The following is a 15,304-nucleotide window of genomic DNA, read 5'->3' on the forward strand; positions in this document are numbered from 1 at the left end:
AACATGCTTACTGTTGTTAACAGACATGAACCATGTACAAATTTAGCAACAACTTACCATACTAGACATCGTGACCTTTGGCACTGGCACTATCCAATATCGTTTCAGATACCACTGGTAAAAGATGGCAGAAGTAATCTAATCTGTTAAAGTCCATGTCCCCAACAGAACTGCACTTCTAAAATAGCCTGAGCAAAACCAACATCTTTTCACACTTACTTTTAAGGAACCAAGGAAACATTTTAAAAGAAATAGTGCATCAAGCATGTTCAGCAGGTGAGAATGAGCTTCAATAGCAAGTCAGTAATACCTGCAACATGTATACCTAGGGAAACCTTAAGAGTAATGTGCTCACAGTTAAGAATGAAAAAAACAAGCACAACCTGTTCAATATCGTCCATCTTTAGGAGGTAGCACTAGAAATTAGCTTCTTTTTTATTTATAAGCCAGCAAATTGATTCTTCTTAATATGTGTTTTTAACGTGCTATTTCCCATTCAGGACATGGGACTCCAAGCAACGTGGCTGGCTCCACCACCATGTAGCACAAAGAAACAGAAACAACATGTACAAGACAGCCCAGGCAGGGCTTAAAGGTTCTCACAAAAATGTAGGATGTGAGTAGTTCATAGACAGCCCAGCTACAAATAGCTTCCCAAATTCCTTCACCTCCATCTTTGAATTGGGAATGCACCAACCAACTGGTATCACAAAATGCCCTAATGACATAGGGAAGGGGGAACAGGAGATTAATACTAACTACTGAGGTTAGTATTTCAAGCCTGAAAAGAACAAAACCATTCACCAAAGTTATTTCCTGGCATCAATTTGAACTATGGGAAGGCATAGTTGTAGTGCAAAGGGGAAAAAAAAAACAAAATGAAAATAAACTGAACACTTTAAATTATTTGGAAACTTCATACCAATCTCATTTTCATAGCTTTCTCCCACTAAAAAATTTACCCAATATAAAGTAATAATACTACATAAGTAACTAAACCTTTCAGAAATAAACCCAAGATTCCGAGTTGAGCCTTTTGTATAGGTTCCTTCTTTTCCATTTCCTTTCTCAGCTGCCTGCCTTCTAATAAGACAAACTCTTGGCAGGAGCATAGAAGGTATCCAGACATTTGGATGAATTAGACAAGGAAAGTATAAATGAATAAACCCTGGCACTCTGAAATGAAGCAGTCTTTTAAAACCAAAGAGCCAAAACAGAGGCCAAATAATATAATGCTTTCTGACAAAGAAATTTACTTTTTAAAAAATGAGATATACACAGTTCTCAAGGATCATTAAGGCAGTATTCTAAATTAGTGTCTTTTTCAGATCAAGCTGAGACAGTAATTTTTAAACAATACCATTAGCCTACACACGCCCCATACACAGTTCTTTAACAGATTTGTTTCATATTATAATCAATACATGTACAGTTACTTACTTGCTTCCTTTTGTAATGGGCAAACTGAGAAAGGCCTAGAACAGTTGCAAGAGCACCTCCTCCAACAAGAATAGTCCCTTTCACTGCCTTTTGAAATGCCATTTCTTAGCCTACAGAGACAAAAAAAGAAACAAAAAAGTTATTTGGGATTTTTATCACACAATAATCCAATAACAAAAAGAGACTGCCTAGATTATGAAATTATGTTAAACTAGAAAAGAAAACACACAATAAGGAATTTGTTAACATACCAATTTGTATACCACAATTCAAAAACAATACACAAAAAAACCAAGAAACTGACTTTATAAAATGACCATCCAATAGGAATTAAAGAAAGAAAAATTCAGAGACAACTGAGGTTATTTACATGGTATAAAGTCAAGAGAGCGGTGAAAAGAAATGTGTACCTGACAAAACTGCATGCTGTACTTGCAAATTTGTTCCACCACTAATCCCCTCCACAAAAAGAACTGGTGGAAGTCTTCTGTCACTCAACAGGACAATGAACCTCAACCTGCCTTGGGTTCTCTGGCAAGTGTTGAATTCCACTCTGGTAACAACTCCCTTCCTGAGTTTTCCCCTTCAGAAAGAAGCTCTCGCTAAAACCAAAAGCCAACACATTTACATCTCTATCCCTGGAAGAGTCTACACTTTACAGATAAAAAGTAAAAGAAAACCATGCCATGATCCTTCTACAAAATGACAGATATAACACTGCTATCATTCCTTTCATTAAGGGAACTTAAAAAAAAAAAAAAAAGGTTTCTTCTAGCCAGAGTTGCATGGCACCAAAATTTCAAGGGGAAACCCAGATCAAGCACTCCTTCGTGCTCACTGTATATTTCTAAATAAAGTCTTGTACTGTGTTAGCTCTTGACTTTCTTTCTTCTCACTTGTTAAAAAAAAAATTCCACTATTGGATTGATGGAATTTCTTAATTTTTTTTTTTGAGGACTTAAATAGTCTAACTTTTTCAGAAGCCAAAATAAATAAAATAAAATAAATAAAAAATAAAAATTCCAACGAAAAACATCTTACTCCCTTTTATTCTGATAAACAAAAACAAAAAAACAAAAAAACGATAACACTGTGTGATCACCTAAAAACAATTCTAACTTAGAGTTGATATTTAGCAATTTGACCTGCCTAAGTCTTTCACTTACAAAAGCAGCTGGCACACCCATGTGTTACAGGGAAGCCACTACCCTACTTTCCTGAATGGGTGGAGTTCTGACCTGTTTGGACAACATACCTTATGCTTTACAGATATCTCACAACTCAAATTATTTAATATGAAGTCAATTTTAACCTAGGATAGTAAAAAACATATAGTATCTCAACGTAAATTATGATACAGTTAAAAATGTTTGAGTTCAGGGACTTCCCTGGTTGCACAGTAGTTAAGAATCCACCTGCCAATGCAAGGGACACGGGTTCGATCCCTGGTCTGGGAAGATCCCACATGCCGTGGAGCAACTCAGCCTGTGTGCCACAACTACTGAGCCTGCCCTCTAGAGCCCGCGAGCCATAACTACTGAGCCCCTGTGCCACAACTACTGAAGCCCGCGCACCTAGAGCCCGTGCTCCGCAACAAGAGAAGCCACCGCAGTGAGATGCCTGCGCACCGCAACGAAAAGTAGCCCCCACTCGCCATAACTAGAGGAAGCCCACGTGCAGCAATGCAGACCCAACACAGCCAAAAATAAATAAATAAATTTATATATTAAAAAAAAAAAGTTTGAGTTCATGTTGACTGAATAGAATCTATTAGCATAACTATCCTAAATCAAAGAATTTCAAGTGCAGTTGGTAACTCTGACTCTACAGAAAATCCATTTTGGAATACTATAAATTATATACTAAAATAAAAGCTGGCATTTCTAAAATTTTATTTTTCTTCTGATCTCATTCTTTTCTGACAAACTCCTAAATTCTAAGACTCATCTTTATTTTTAAGATTCTCACCAGAAAAATATTTCACATGCGTATGTTCTTTACTGCTGGAGGTCTCTTCTTTCCCATCCCTTCTCTGAATCAACCATCCCCTCTCTCCCAAGTTATGCAAAAGAGTTGGTGTATGTTGGCTGGGGCTTCCATTCATCATTCAGTCAACCCTAAGAAAAACCTAACGTCCACGATTGTTCTGATGGTGAAAACCGCAATTGAGCCAACTTGGAAGGCACCCCTTTGTCAGAGCTCAGCATCACCATTCCTAGTACTGCTATAAACGTTCATATGGGTGCCTATCGCACAACAGAAACCCTAGCAGCCCGGAGACAGCATGCTATCCCCTGGCTAACTGGGCTTCCCTGACAATTAGAGACAGAGAATAGAGACCTAGTTCTAATTACCTGAACAATGCCTGTGCCCACCCCAAATAGATGGTAGCCTGGCAATCCCTTGGATGTGAGTTTTGTAGGTGGTTGACTTTAGCTCAGTATCATTGCTTCTGTCTTGCTGATGTCATTGATGACCTCACAAAGGACACCACACATCAGTATAGCTAACTGAGGGATGTCATACAACACAGTCATAAAGTGTCTCAGCAGAGGTGTTCATTCAGCCAGTTAAGTTTGGAGCTAGTTTTTCCAATTGTGTAGCTCCCTACATTCCCTGCTCACCTTATTATATTGCCTCAATTTGATTTTCCTGAAACCAAAACTTGCTAAGGAGGATATCTTCATGGATTTTCTCAATGAGCCACAAATACTATGGAAGAACTGCATTGACATATTATTTTGCAGAGTTATTGATAATATTGGCTATAATAAAGTTTCTTTTTTCAGTATTTTCATAAAATAACCTACGCTTAAATATTATTATTTCTATTGTGATCAAATTTATCCACAAGATAATCTAGCTGGTTGTAACGAATAAATCACTCTTACAAAAGCACAGAATCAGTCGGCTTCACCTGACTCTCCCGAGATGATGATGATAATGATCATCATCATCATTAATGTTATAATGACAATAGTTGCCATTTATTGAGTTATTTGCTAGGTAATGGGTACCATGCTTTTAATTCTTTATATATATCAGCTCATATCACCCTCACAACATCCTAATTTCATAAAAGAGGCACTTGCAGTTCAAAGAGAGTAGGGGATTTGTCCTAGGTCATTCCCTAGTAAGTGACAAAGCCACAGCTTAGTCTTTGCTCCTAATCACGAGGTGGTTCTGCCCTGCCTTTGCTCTGAAAAGCCAACCTCTCCCCAAGAGCCACACCATATTTTGCTATTACTCCCAAAAGAAAGCCCTATTCACAAGCAGTCACCCAAAGTGTACAGTCCCTTGGCATTAGGTTTCTCTAAGGCAATGAGGAAGACTCTGACAAAATATCTGCTAGTAACCTTCTGCCAGATGATGTAAAAACTTTGTTCTAATGTTGACAGAAAGAAATGTAAAACCAGATTAACATTAAACTATGTGCTGTGAACTACTTATACCCACTTACATTCCATTATAAGGAAAAAAGTTTTCACAATGATGACAAAGAGGAAAAGATTGCTTCCTTCTACATAAAAGCTGCAACCAGGAAGTTAGCAAAGACTGGGAATAAAAATGTCAATAAATCTTTACCTTTTGCAACTAAAAGTATGAGAAAGTCAGAGGTAGAATAGAAAACCAGAGGTAGAAAAGGAAACCGGAGGTAGAAAAATCAACTAAAAGTAAAATTAGCTTAGTTATCATAGCCTGATGTCTATGTTAAATAGCCTGTGAATAAATCACGTATACATTGACTCAGGACTGGCTCCTGCATTTGCACAGACCAATGCCAGCCCTCTAATTCTTGCAAGGAGAACAACAGGCAACTAAATAAAACCTTAAACAAAGTTAGTCAACTAAATATATCTGTGAGTTTATCAACTGCTCTCAAGGGGTTTGCAATCAATTTGGAGGATTAAATATCAAAGTCTGTCTTATAACTGTCTTATAACTAGTTGTGCTACACTGAATGTTACTAATACTCTGACAGACAGAAGACCCTGAATAGCCAAAGCAATCTTGAGAAAGAAGAACAAAGCTGGAGGCATCTCAATTCCTGACTTCAAACTATATTACAAAGCTATCATAATTAAAACAATATGATACTGCCATAAACACAGATACATAGATAAATAGAACAGAATAGAGAGCCCAGAAATAAACCCATGCATACATGGTCAATTAATTTTCAACAAAGGAGCCAACAATATACACTGGAAAAATGACAGTCTCTTCAATAAACGGTGATGAGAAAACTGGACCAGCCACATGCAAAAGAATGAAACTAGACCACTTTCTTACACCATACAAAAAAATCAACTTAAAATGGATTGAAGACTTAAATGTTAAGACCTGAAACCATAAAACTCCTAGAATAAAGCATAGAGGGTAAGCACCTTAACATTGGTCTTGGCGATGATTTTTTTTTTTAATTTGATACTAAAAGCAAAGACAACAAAAGCAAAAAAAAAAAAAAAAAATGAGTGGCACTACATCAAACTAAAAAGCTTCTGTACAGCAAAGAAAACCATTAACAAAATGAAAAGGCAACCTAATGAATGGAATAAAATATTTGCAAAACATGTATTTAATAAAGGGTTAATATCCAAAATATATAAAGAATTCATACAACTCAATAGCAAAAAAAAATTCAATTTAAAAACAGGCAGAATGACTAAGTAGACATTTTTACAAAGAAGACATACAAATAGCCAATAGGTACATGAAAAGGTGCTCAACATCAATAATCATCAGGGAAATGCACATCAAAATCACAATGAGATACCACCTCACACACACACATGCACACAAAGTGAGGTAAGTGTTGGCAAGGATGTAGAGAAAAGGGAAACCTTTTGCACTGTTGATGGGGATGTAATTAATGTAGCCACTATGTGAAAACAGTATGGAGGTTCCTCAAAAAATTAAAAATAGAACCACCATATAATCCAGCAATTCCACTTCCGGGTGTATATACAAAAGAAACAAGATCACTATCTCAAGGAACTATCTGTACCCCCATGTTCATTCCAGCATTATTTGTAATAGCCAAGACATGGAAACAATCTAGGTGTCCATCAATGGATGAATTGATAAAGAAAATGTGATACACACACACCCCAACACATACACACACACAGAGGAATATTATTCAACCATGAAAAAAGAAGGAAACCCTGCTATTTGCAATAATATGGATGAAACTTGAGGGCATTATGCTAAGTGAAATAAGACACACAGGGAAAGACAAATACAGTATGATCTTACTTACATGTAGAATCTAAAAAACCCCAACTCACAGAAACAGAGAAGAAATTGGTGGTTGCCAGAGACAGGGGGTGGGAGGTGAGAGAAATGGGTGAAGATGGTCAGAATGTACAAACTTTCAGTTATAAGATAAATAAGTTCTGGGGATGTAATGTACAGCAGTTGCTAAGAGAAGAAATCTTCAAATTGCTCATCACAAGGAAAAGAAATCATAACTAAGTGAGGTGATGGATGTTAACTAAACTTACTATGATAATCATTTCATTTTATATATATATACACATATATAATGTTATATATGTTATATAATCATTGTTTTATGTTATATAATCATTATAATGTTATATAATCTCTGTTTTATGTCTTAAACTAATAAAATGTTACGTGTCAATTTTATCTCAATAAACCTGGAAGAAAAAAAAAAATTTAAATTACAGCCAAAAGAAAGAAATAGCTCAAAGTGGAGATAGGGAATCATGGTAAAGCACTATCTGATAACCATTTTCATCAACCAGAAGATATAGCGCAGAATAAAACTAAGATGCTATTTCTCCTTTGTTCTATTCTAACTCAAGCACTGAGTTATCATGCCCTCAAAGAAAGAAAGGAATCACTAAATGGACAGTGATTATACTTCACCTGAATTTCTGTGACTTGGGTTCCCTCAAAATGAGTGGAAAGGCTGGAAGGGTTTATAAATAAAGCAGGCTGTTAAATTACATTATTTACTAAACCATGTCAATATCAAATAGAAAAAAAAAAATCGGTGACTATCCAGTCAAGATGGCACAGTGAATTTATGCTTCAGCTCATCCTGTATGCTCTAAATGCACGGTAATGACAAAATAGGAAAAAAAAAAAACCAACATACACACAAACATAGATGCACATACATGCTCTGATAGAAAACAAGGTACTATATCATTGCAGTGAAAAGAGATTAATTCTCACTAAATGATTAAAGAAGGTTTCAGAAGACAGGATACTTGAAAAGCCTCTTGAAGAAAAAAGGATTTGGAGGGGAGTGAGTACGGGCAGGTCTGGATTGAGAAAGATTTGGAGGAGAAAGAGAACATCATGGTAATGTTCAGGAGGCATGCAAGTTGTTATCTGGTTTGGCAGGAGACGATGTTCATTTGAAAATGAGGTTTAAAAAGAAGTCCAGGGCAAGAGATAAGAACATTCTGTACATGTGAAATAAGATATTTTTCTATGATATTCTGTTGGCCATGAGAGCTGAGATTCCAGATGAAAGAAACAAGCTGCTTCATCTCATGACTTATGAAGAATGTTCAAGTAGGTTTTGCTGTTGAAGCTTATGATGAAGACTGAGGGACCAACTGGAAGGCAATAAAAGAGTCCCCACATGAGAAGACGAAAGCCTGGTTTAGGACAACACTGAAAAGTACTAATGCAGACACTGATGCTTTGCAGAAATCTCTAATGACAGCACTCAATTAGAGACCATTACAGAATCTGACAAGTGATTACAGAAGGAAACAGGAAGAGACTGAACGTCATAAGGGGCTTTAGCCTGGGTAACTGGGGATTTGCCCCAACATTACAACATTAAGAATCAGAAAGAGAAGCAAGTTTAAGGGAGGAGAGGAGTTCATTTGGAAGCAAAAATATTTAAGATCTTGACAGAACACCTACAGAGAGAAAACAGCAAACATATAGATAGGAGGGTCTTAAACTCACAAGAGTCGTCATAGCTAAAGCTATGGTGTGAGGAATTTTCTGCCTAAAACTGACAGATGTACCTGCTCACAGTAAAATGTACTTATTGCCAGCAAAACAAAAACTGGACTTGCCACTTCTCAAAGTTTGCTGACCCATGCTTCTAGCTAATCCTGCAACTTATCTGGCTCCACAGGATTCTTGGCTGTCCTTTTAGGACTCTCATTATAGATAGAGTGACTTCGACAATGAAGACAACCGTTCAGACCCTATCTTAAATAGTTCCTGAGCGCTCACCACTTCTGCCGTCCTCCTACTCATTGGTAAGGCTACGCTAACAGTTAAATCATGCATTTAGATGACTTAACCACACACTTGAGAATTTAAAACAAGAAATAACCACCCACTGGAAACGGCTGGGGTTCCCCTTGGCAACTACTCATAAGCAAATTTATTCCAGAACAAAAGCACACTTCCTGGCCCCGGAATTCTCAAAATAGAGTCCTCAAACTCCTCTCCCTGTCTTGCAGTCCTAGCTTCTCTCTTAATTCAACATAAATAAAAATCTATCCAAAGAGATTTATCACTCCTCTGTGGAAGGATCCCTTCACTTCTACAAAACTCTCCTATCCCCTGATCTCTTGCATAGAATCAGCTATTTCCATTTTAACCTCCAGGCTCTCCATTAATTTAAGAAAAATTGAGACTTCTCAGGGTTTTGAGTCTTATGCCAGCACAGATGCAAACATATTTCTTTCCATCCCTCACAAGAATTATCAGTGTGGGTGCTGGGGAGGAAGGAGGATAGCTCAAAGATAATTTTCAGAAGAGTCATTTCAACCACAAGCCTTGTCCCTGGAACATGTGTTCTCTAGCAAGATATAAAGGCATTCCATGACCCTCTGATCACCTACACTGAGAACCCAAGATGAACAAGGCATTTAAAACATAAAACTCCCAGAACGTAACCTAGATGTAGCATGTGCTACTTCACTCAGCCCTTTACCTAAGCAGATGCAGGTCCAAAGGTAGGAAGACACTCCTTACGCTTCAGTTGTGCAGCCACCCCCCTTGTGGCTGTGCATGGAAAGCCTCCCCCTCATCTATTTTGAGTCATGACACTCCGTCAAACCCACAGATGGCACAAGTCAGAGCGCAGGGCCTCAAGATCCACCTGCACACAAATTCAGTGACTTAAGGGAGAAAGTTGCATGAATCTTACTAAATAAGGGTGCAGGGCCTCATCAGAGGAAGTCCTACCCAGAAAGTCATGGAACTTGACAGCAAGTTCACAGCAAAATGGAAGAACAGGGAGTGAATGCAAAAGCACCTTCCCACCCAACTAGTTTTAACTATAAAAGTCAAGGTTTTGGGGGTGCTTTGAACTAGGCATGTTTCAACAAAGCAAACCCTTTATTCTTCCAATTGATGTGATAGCAAATGTTATGCATACTTTCCTATAAGAAAGAACATCACAGTTTAGGCACACCGAGCCTAAGCCTGATCACGTGCTTACACAAACAAGTATCGATCAAAGCACACCAAGTACTACTGCCTCTTTCCCCGAGGTTGACTTTATAGAGGGGAGAATGATTAGCGCTCTGCCTACAAACGCATCCTCTCCAGCCAAGCAGAGAGGAACTTCTGCACACACACATCTTACACAGCAGCATGTGATCCCTACAGAAACACAGAGTGAGCCCTCAAGCATGCTTTTTGAAAGCTGTCAGACATAAATGAACAAAACAGTCAACATCAGAGGCCCGTCAGCCTGTTCTCTGCAAACAGAGAGGAGCCCTAGTCCATAAACTGAAATTGAATCATTCTTTTTTTCAGTTGCTTTAAACATTTTTGAAAAGGATTTAGACCAAGTCCCGATAGAAAATGGACCTAAGGGTCATCCACAAAAGATTATCCCCATGGAAATAACTGAATGTATCAAATCCTGAAAACACAGGAGATGCTTAAAAGTGTCTTCACCTTCCCTAGGCCTTCCTCTGTTGTGTGTGTATATATATATATATATATATATATATATATACACACATACATACATACATATATATTTTTTCCCTAAGCCACAAACACCATAATAACAATGATAACAATTTACAGCCTACAGTTGTAAAAATTACATACACTGAACAGGATATCAAAGGACAAACAAAAAGATTTTTCTGAAATCATTGAGAAAAGCATTCTCCTGAAAAACAAGATAAATGAAAGGACCATGTAAAAGTCAGCACAAAACTTATAAATGTAATGAGTCCGCAGACTCTGGATGCCCCAAATTTTGGCCTGTGGCTGATGAGGAAGCTCAGCAACGTAATCACACATGGCTAGCACAGCATGCAAACCCTAGCTTGGTCCCTGTCTTCCACACCCTATCCAAAAGCCACACTGCTTTAGGGAAGGGTTCCATTTCCAATCAATTTCCCCAGGAAATCCCTTGCCTGAAGGGCCCAACCCAAAAGATAGAAAAAAAAATCTCAATGACTGGAGAGCACTTTAAGAAAGACAAAAGAGACAGACTCGGGCAACAAAGAGAAAAATGAAAGAAGACAAACACTATATTTGTATTGGTCCACATAGCTTCAAGCCAGAAGGTAGTTTGGAAATGATTCCTACTAGTCACTCTGGGGCACCTTTAGGTCAATTATATCATTTTAGAACAAACACAACACACAGCTACAGATGATGGAGAGAGAGGTTAGCCCAGGACCATCCCTCAGGCTCAAAGGACAGCAGGCGCCTGGAAGCTTGACAGAAGGAGTTGGCACAGAAAAGGGCTGCGCTGGTTTCAGAGGTTCAAATCAGACTTTAAGAAATGTAAGCACAAGGCACCCCCCCCCAAAAAAAAGAGGAGAAAATAAAGTCAACCATTTAAAATGAGCCAGTTAGAAGCCTCTGTTTATAAAAATTCAACTCAAACATTATCACATGAATTCTTTTGGTGTAATTTTTTTTTTAATTTAATATGCAATGCCACAACCAATTAAAGCATTTACTTCACAAAGTCCTCCAAAATGAAAACATATCAAAAGGGAAGAAGGTCCCAGAGGAACAAGAGGATACATGCTCACACTCTAACTGTCATTTATTATGTAAGACTCAATTTTAAAAAAATACATAGGGTTGCCAAGGTAACTTCCGTATTATGTATTTATGTTTTCTGCCATTTCTAAAATGCATACCAATACTATAAAGTCCCAGATTTGACCCTTTTCTCTTATTTTCATAAGGCTCACTCTAGAATTACAAGAAATCAATGAAGCCCATCTCAACTAATAATAGATTTATATTCATTAAATGCAAATGATCATAGTTTAATTCATAATGGAATGATTCCCACTGTATTTGCTCTCCATAGAATTGCTATTAAAAATCATGAAGAACTATAATTAGTTCATGCAGGTGAACTTGTATTCCATTTTAAAATCATTTTAAAACTGAAATTAATATATATTCTCTATCATCTTAGATATGTTAATGGGTTTTTGTTTAAAGTTGTAAAATCCTATCAGTGATTTTCCATAAAAATGTATGTCTGCCTTCCTTGTTTACCATATGTAATTTAAGGTAATCCTGAGAGGCATAAAATAAAATGCCCCTTATAAGAGAAATTCTGGAGCATTCCTTCCCCAAAATGCCCACCCCTTATAAAGACACAAGTCAGGTTAAGGAATTGAGTGGATAGCATGCCAACTATGAAATAATAAACTTGCATTTATGTATCAACTAATAAGAAATGCCTCACTTAAAAAGAATACAGCAGACAATGAAAAAAGCTTTAATTCTGTCTTGAAGAAGAAGAAATGTTACCAGTGAATCACACACAAAAATAATTCTTTAGGCAAACAGACCACACTAGTGCCGTGATTTTTTTTTTTTTTTTTTTTTGGCTGCGTTGGGTCTTCTTTGCTTTCTCTAGTTGTGGCGAGCGGAGGCCACCCTTCGTTGTGGTGCGCGGGCTTCGCCTGTTGCAAAGCACAGGCTCTAGGCACGCGGGCTTCAGTAGTTGTGGCACACAGGCTCAGTAGCTGTGGCTCGCAGGCTCTACAGCGCAGGTTCAGTAGTTGTGGCGCACAGGTTTAGTTGTTCCGCGGCATGTGAGATCTTCCGGGACCAGGGATTGAACCCATGTTCCCTGCATTGGCAGGCAGATTCTTAACCACTGCGCCATCAGGGAAGTCCCAGTCCTGGGCTTCTTGCAGTCTTTCTGCCCCTTTACTAACCCTATTGTTGGGTTAGGAAAATGGCTCACATTCTTCTAGCAGCATAAACCCCCTTTTTTTAGATTTGACATTCTGTTATAGAGTCTACTTCAGTAATTAAGACAAGATAAAACCCTTTACTTTGTTATAGAATAAACTGCAAATCAAATAACAGAGCTCAAAATATCTGCCTTTACACTAAAATATATCAAGCCTCTCCTCCGGATTTATTATAAACATAACAAACCCTTATAAAGTAATAACAATCATGGCTGTTGACTACACATCCTAAAATGTTCCATAAGAAACCATCTACTTCATTATATAAAAAGGGTTTGGGTGCTATAAAATAGTGCGCAGGCACTGTGAATCAAATGAAAAGGTTTTTAACACATATAGATGATAATGAACTTTAGTCAAAAGAAATATACCCTAAGAAAATTTCAATGAATTTAGCATGTTCAGAAAAGGAAGTGTTTAAGATAATTAAGCTTCTATTTGCCTGGATCTTAATCAGAGATCTGTTTTGTTGTTATCCAATATCGTATATTTTTAAGAAATATGGCATTATGAATTAGGAAAAACTATCTACTAAATATAGGAATTATTTTTTAAGGCTCAAAAAAATCTTAAAGAGAAAAGATCATTTTTCCAAAATCTCTTTTTTTTTGAATAGCACAGATGTAGAAGGTTAGAGAATCTGCCTTAGAATGTTATAAGCACAAACAAAACTTTGAAAAACTGGCTTTTTTTTTTTTTACTTCAAAATGCTGATGCCAATTGAGTTAACTCAGCTTTATTCGTTATTTTTATCACCAAATACAAGGAAAATGTACCCATTCTTTCAAAAGTTCCAGTAGCAATTGCATTATATATGTCATTAAAAATGCATTTTAGGAAATACTTGTTGAAGATAGTTTATGAAATCTGGGCTCATAAAAAACTATGATATAATTTTTATGATAATTAGTTATAGCACAATAATTTCAGTTAATTTAATTTACTTACATTGTAAATAAAAAAGTTCTAAATTTAATTACAGCTCTATTACAGCTCTATTAATGCATAAGACATCGTTGGGAGTTATAACAGAGACCAAAAAGTATATGGGGTGGGGAGACCATTTATTCTGCTTCCTTGAGCTGGAGAAGATCCCCAGGAAATAAAGCTAACCACTTTTTACATCCTGTAACCACTTTCCCCCTACAGCCTGCTGAAATTTGCATTTAAGATTCACTCCCCTACATATCTAATAATCCATTGCATGTATAAATCTAACTATCAACAAAGGGTCAAATTACACACAAAAAGCATAGATGCAAAGAAAATCTAAGATGTACTACAACAAAATAATCATATTTTATATTATTTAGCTTAGTGATGACACTCCCTAAAAATGTCTCACCCTTAAGGAAGTAAGAATCAAACAACAGGAGAGAAAGACTGCAGTAATTCATATTTCTAACAAAACTTTCTTTCAAAATTATGGAATACATATCATACAACAGTTGGTAAATGCTCCATTCCCTGGCCCCTCAGAAAGGAGAAGAAAAGATAGTAGGGTCTTCGCCTATGCAAAAGTAATAAACAAAGCTGTATTTCCATCTCAGTCATCTTGGCTGAACAGTCTTGGTCATAAGATCTTATTCTCCCCACTTGAATGAGGCATCCTCTCCAAGCCTCTCCTTTCTAGATTTTTCTTTTCTTCTTTAAAAGGACGGGCACACACCCTAAGTGGAAAGCTTTCAAGTACTAGACTATAAACAAGTCTAGTCACTGTGCATGAGATACTGTGTACCGACATGACACAGCTAATACCCTAGCATCTGACGGTCTAAAATTGAAATAGCATGCACAGATCAAGGGTTCTACTCAATATTCTTGCTAAAACTGTCACCCCCCAAACAAAGTACACACACACCAAAAACCTCTCTATTCTTTTAATTCTTGAAATACCATATTAAAAAAGAAAATCACCCGTGGGTATTCTAGAAGGAGAGATTAAGGAGACTCGCCTTGTAATTCCATCTATACTACTAACTTGCTTTGTGATTTCAGGCAAATCATTTGAATTTGCTGATCTTCACTCCACCTATAAATGAAGCATCTTTGAAAATGTCCAGATCTATTTTAACTTTAAGTTTGTATTATTTTATGGTTTTTCTTCATTCAATAGGTGCAGGGGGAAAAAAAAAACCTTCTGCACTAAGCTTGGTGTTACCTTAATATCCTATTTATTTAGCAATGTTGGATGATTAAGGCTTGCATTCATTCTTTCATTCAATAATTACTTACTAATCATTTAACATATGCCAGGCACTAAACATACAACTGAGAACAAACATAACAAAAATCCCTGCCTTCTAAGAGCTTACATTTGAATGGAGTTTATAGGTTTTTTTTAAAAGTCTAAACTATTTTGAATTTAAATATTTCAAAAGTACAAATCACACTTTGTCTTCTCAAAAATATTAACCAGGAATTCAATTATTGATGACTTGGAGCCATCCTTATATACATTAGACTATGCGGCTAGGGTAATGTCCTCAGGAACAGTTGAATACTATTACCTCTTTACTCAGTGGCTCCAAACCACACTGTTCCCATTTGAATTCTTCCTGTATCTGCTTTATAAAGTTTTCCTGGTTCTTCAAACTATCGGGCTGATGGTAAATTTCCCTTTTGATCTTTGGGCTCTCCAGATCACTTCT

At 36.9% G+C, this 15,304-nt stretch overlaps 1 protein-coding gene across 1 annotated transcript in view; it reads right to left on the reverse strand.

Annotated features, from left to right (window-relative positions):
• The window catches only part of GPD2 (glycerol-3-phosphate dehydrogenase 2), a 134,178-nt gene that overhangs the window by 97,010 nt on the left and 21,864 nt on the right, over positions 1-15,304 (reverse strand). Inside the window, exon 2 of the mRNA XM_060016776.1 lies at positions 1,441-1,550. Coding sequence (XP_059872759.1) covers positions 1,441-1,542 — 102 coding nt within the window. The 5' untranslated portion in view covers positions 1,543-1,550. The remainder of the gene's footprint in view (positions 1-1,440; positions 1,551-15,304) is intronic.

Source organism: Delphinus delphis, chromosome 7, assembly GCF_949987515.2.
Source record: "Delphinus delphis chromosome 7, mDelDel1.2, whole genome shotgun sequence".
Lineage (NCBI taxonomy): Eukaryota > Metazoa > Chordata > Mammalia > Artiodactyla > Delphinidae > Delphinus > Delphinus delphis.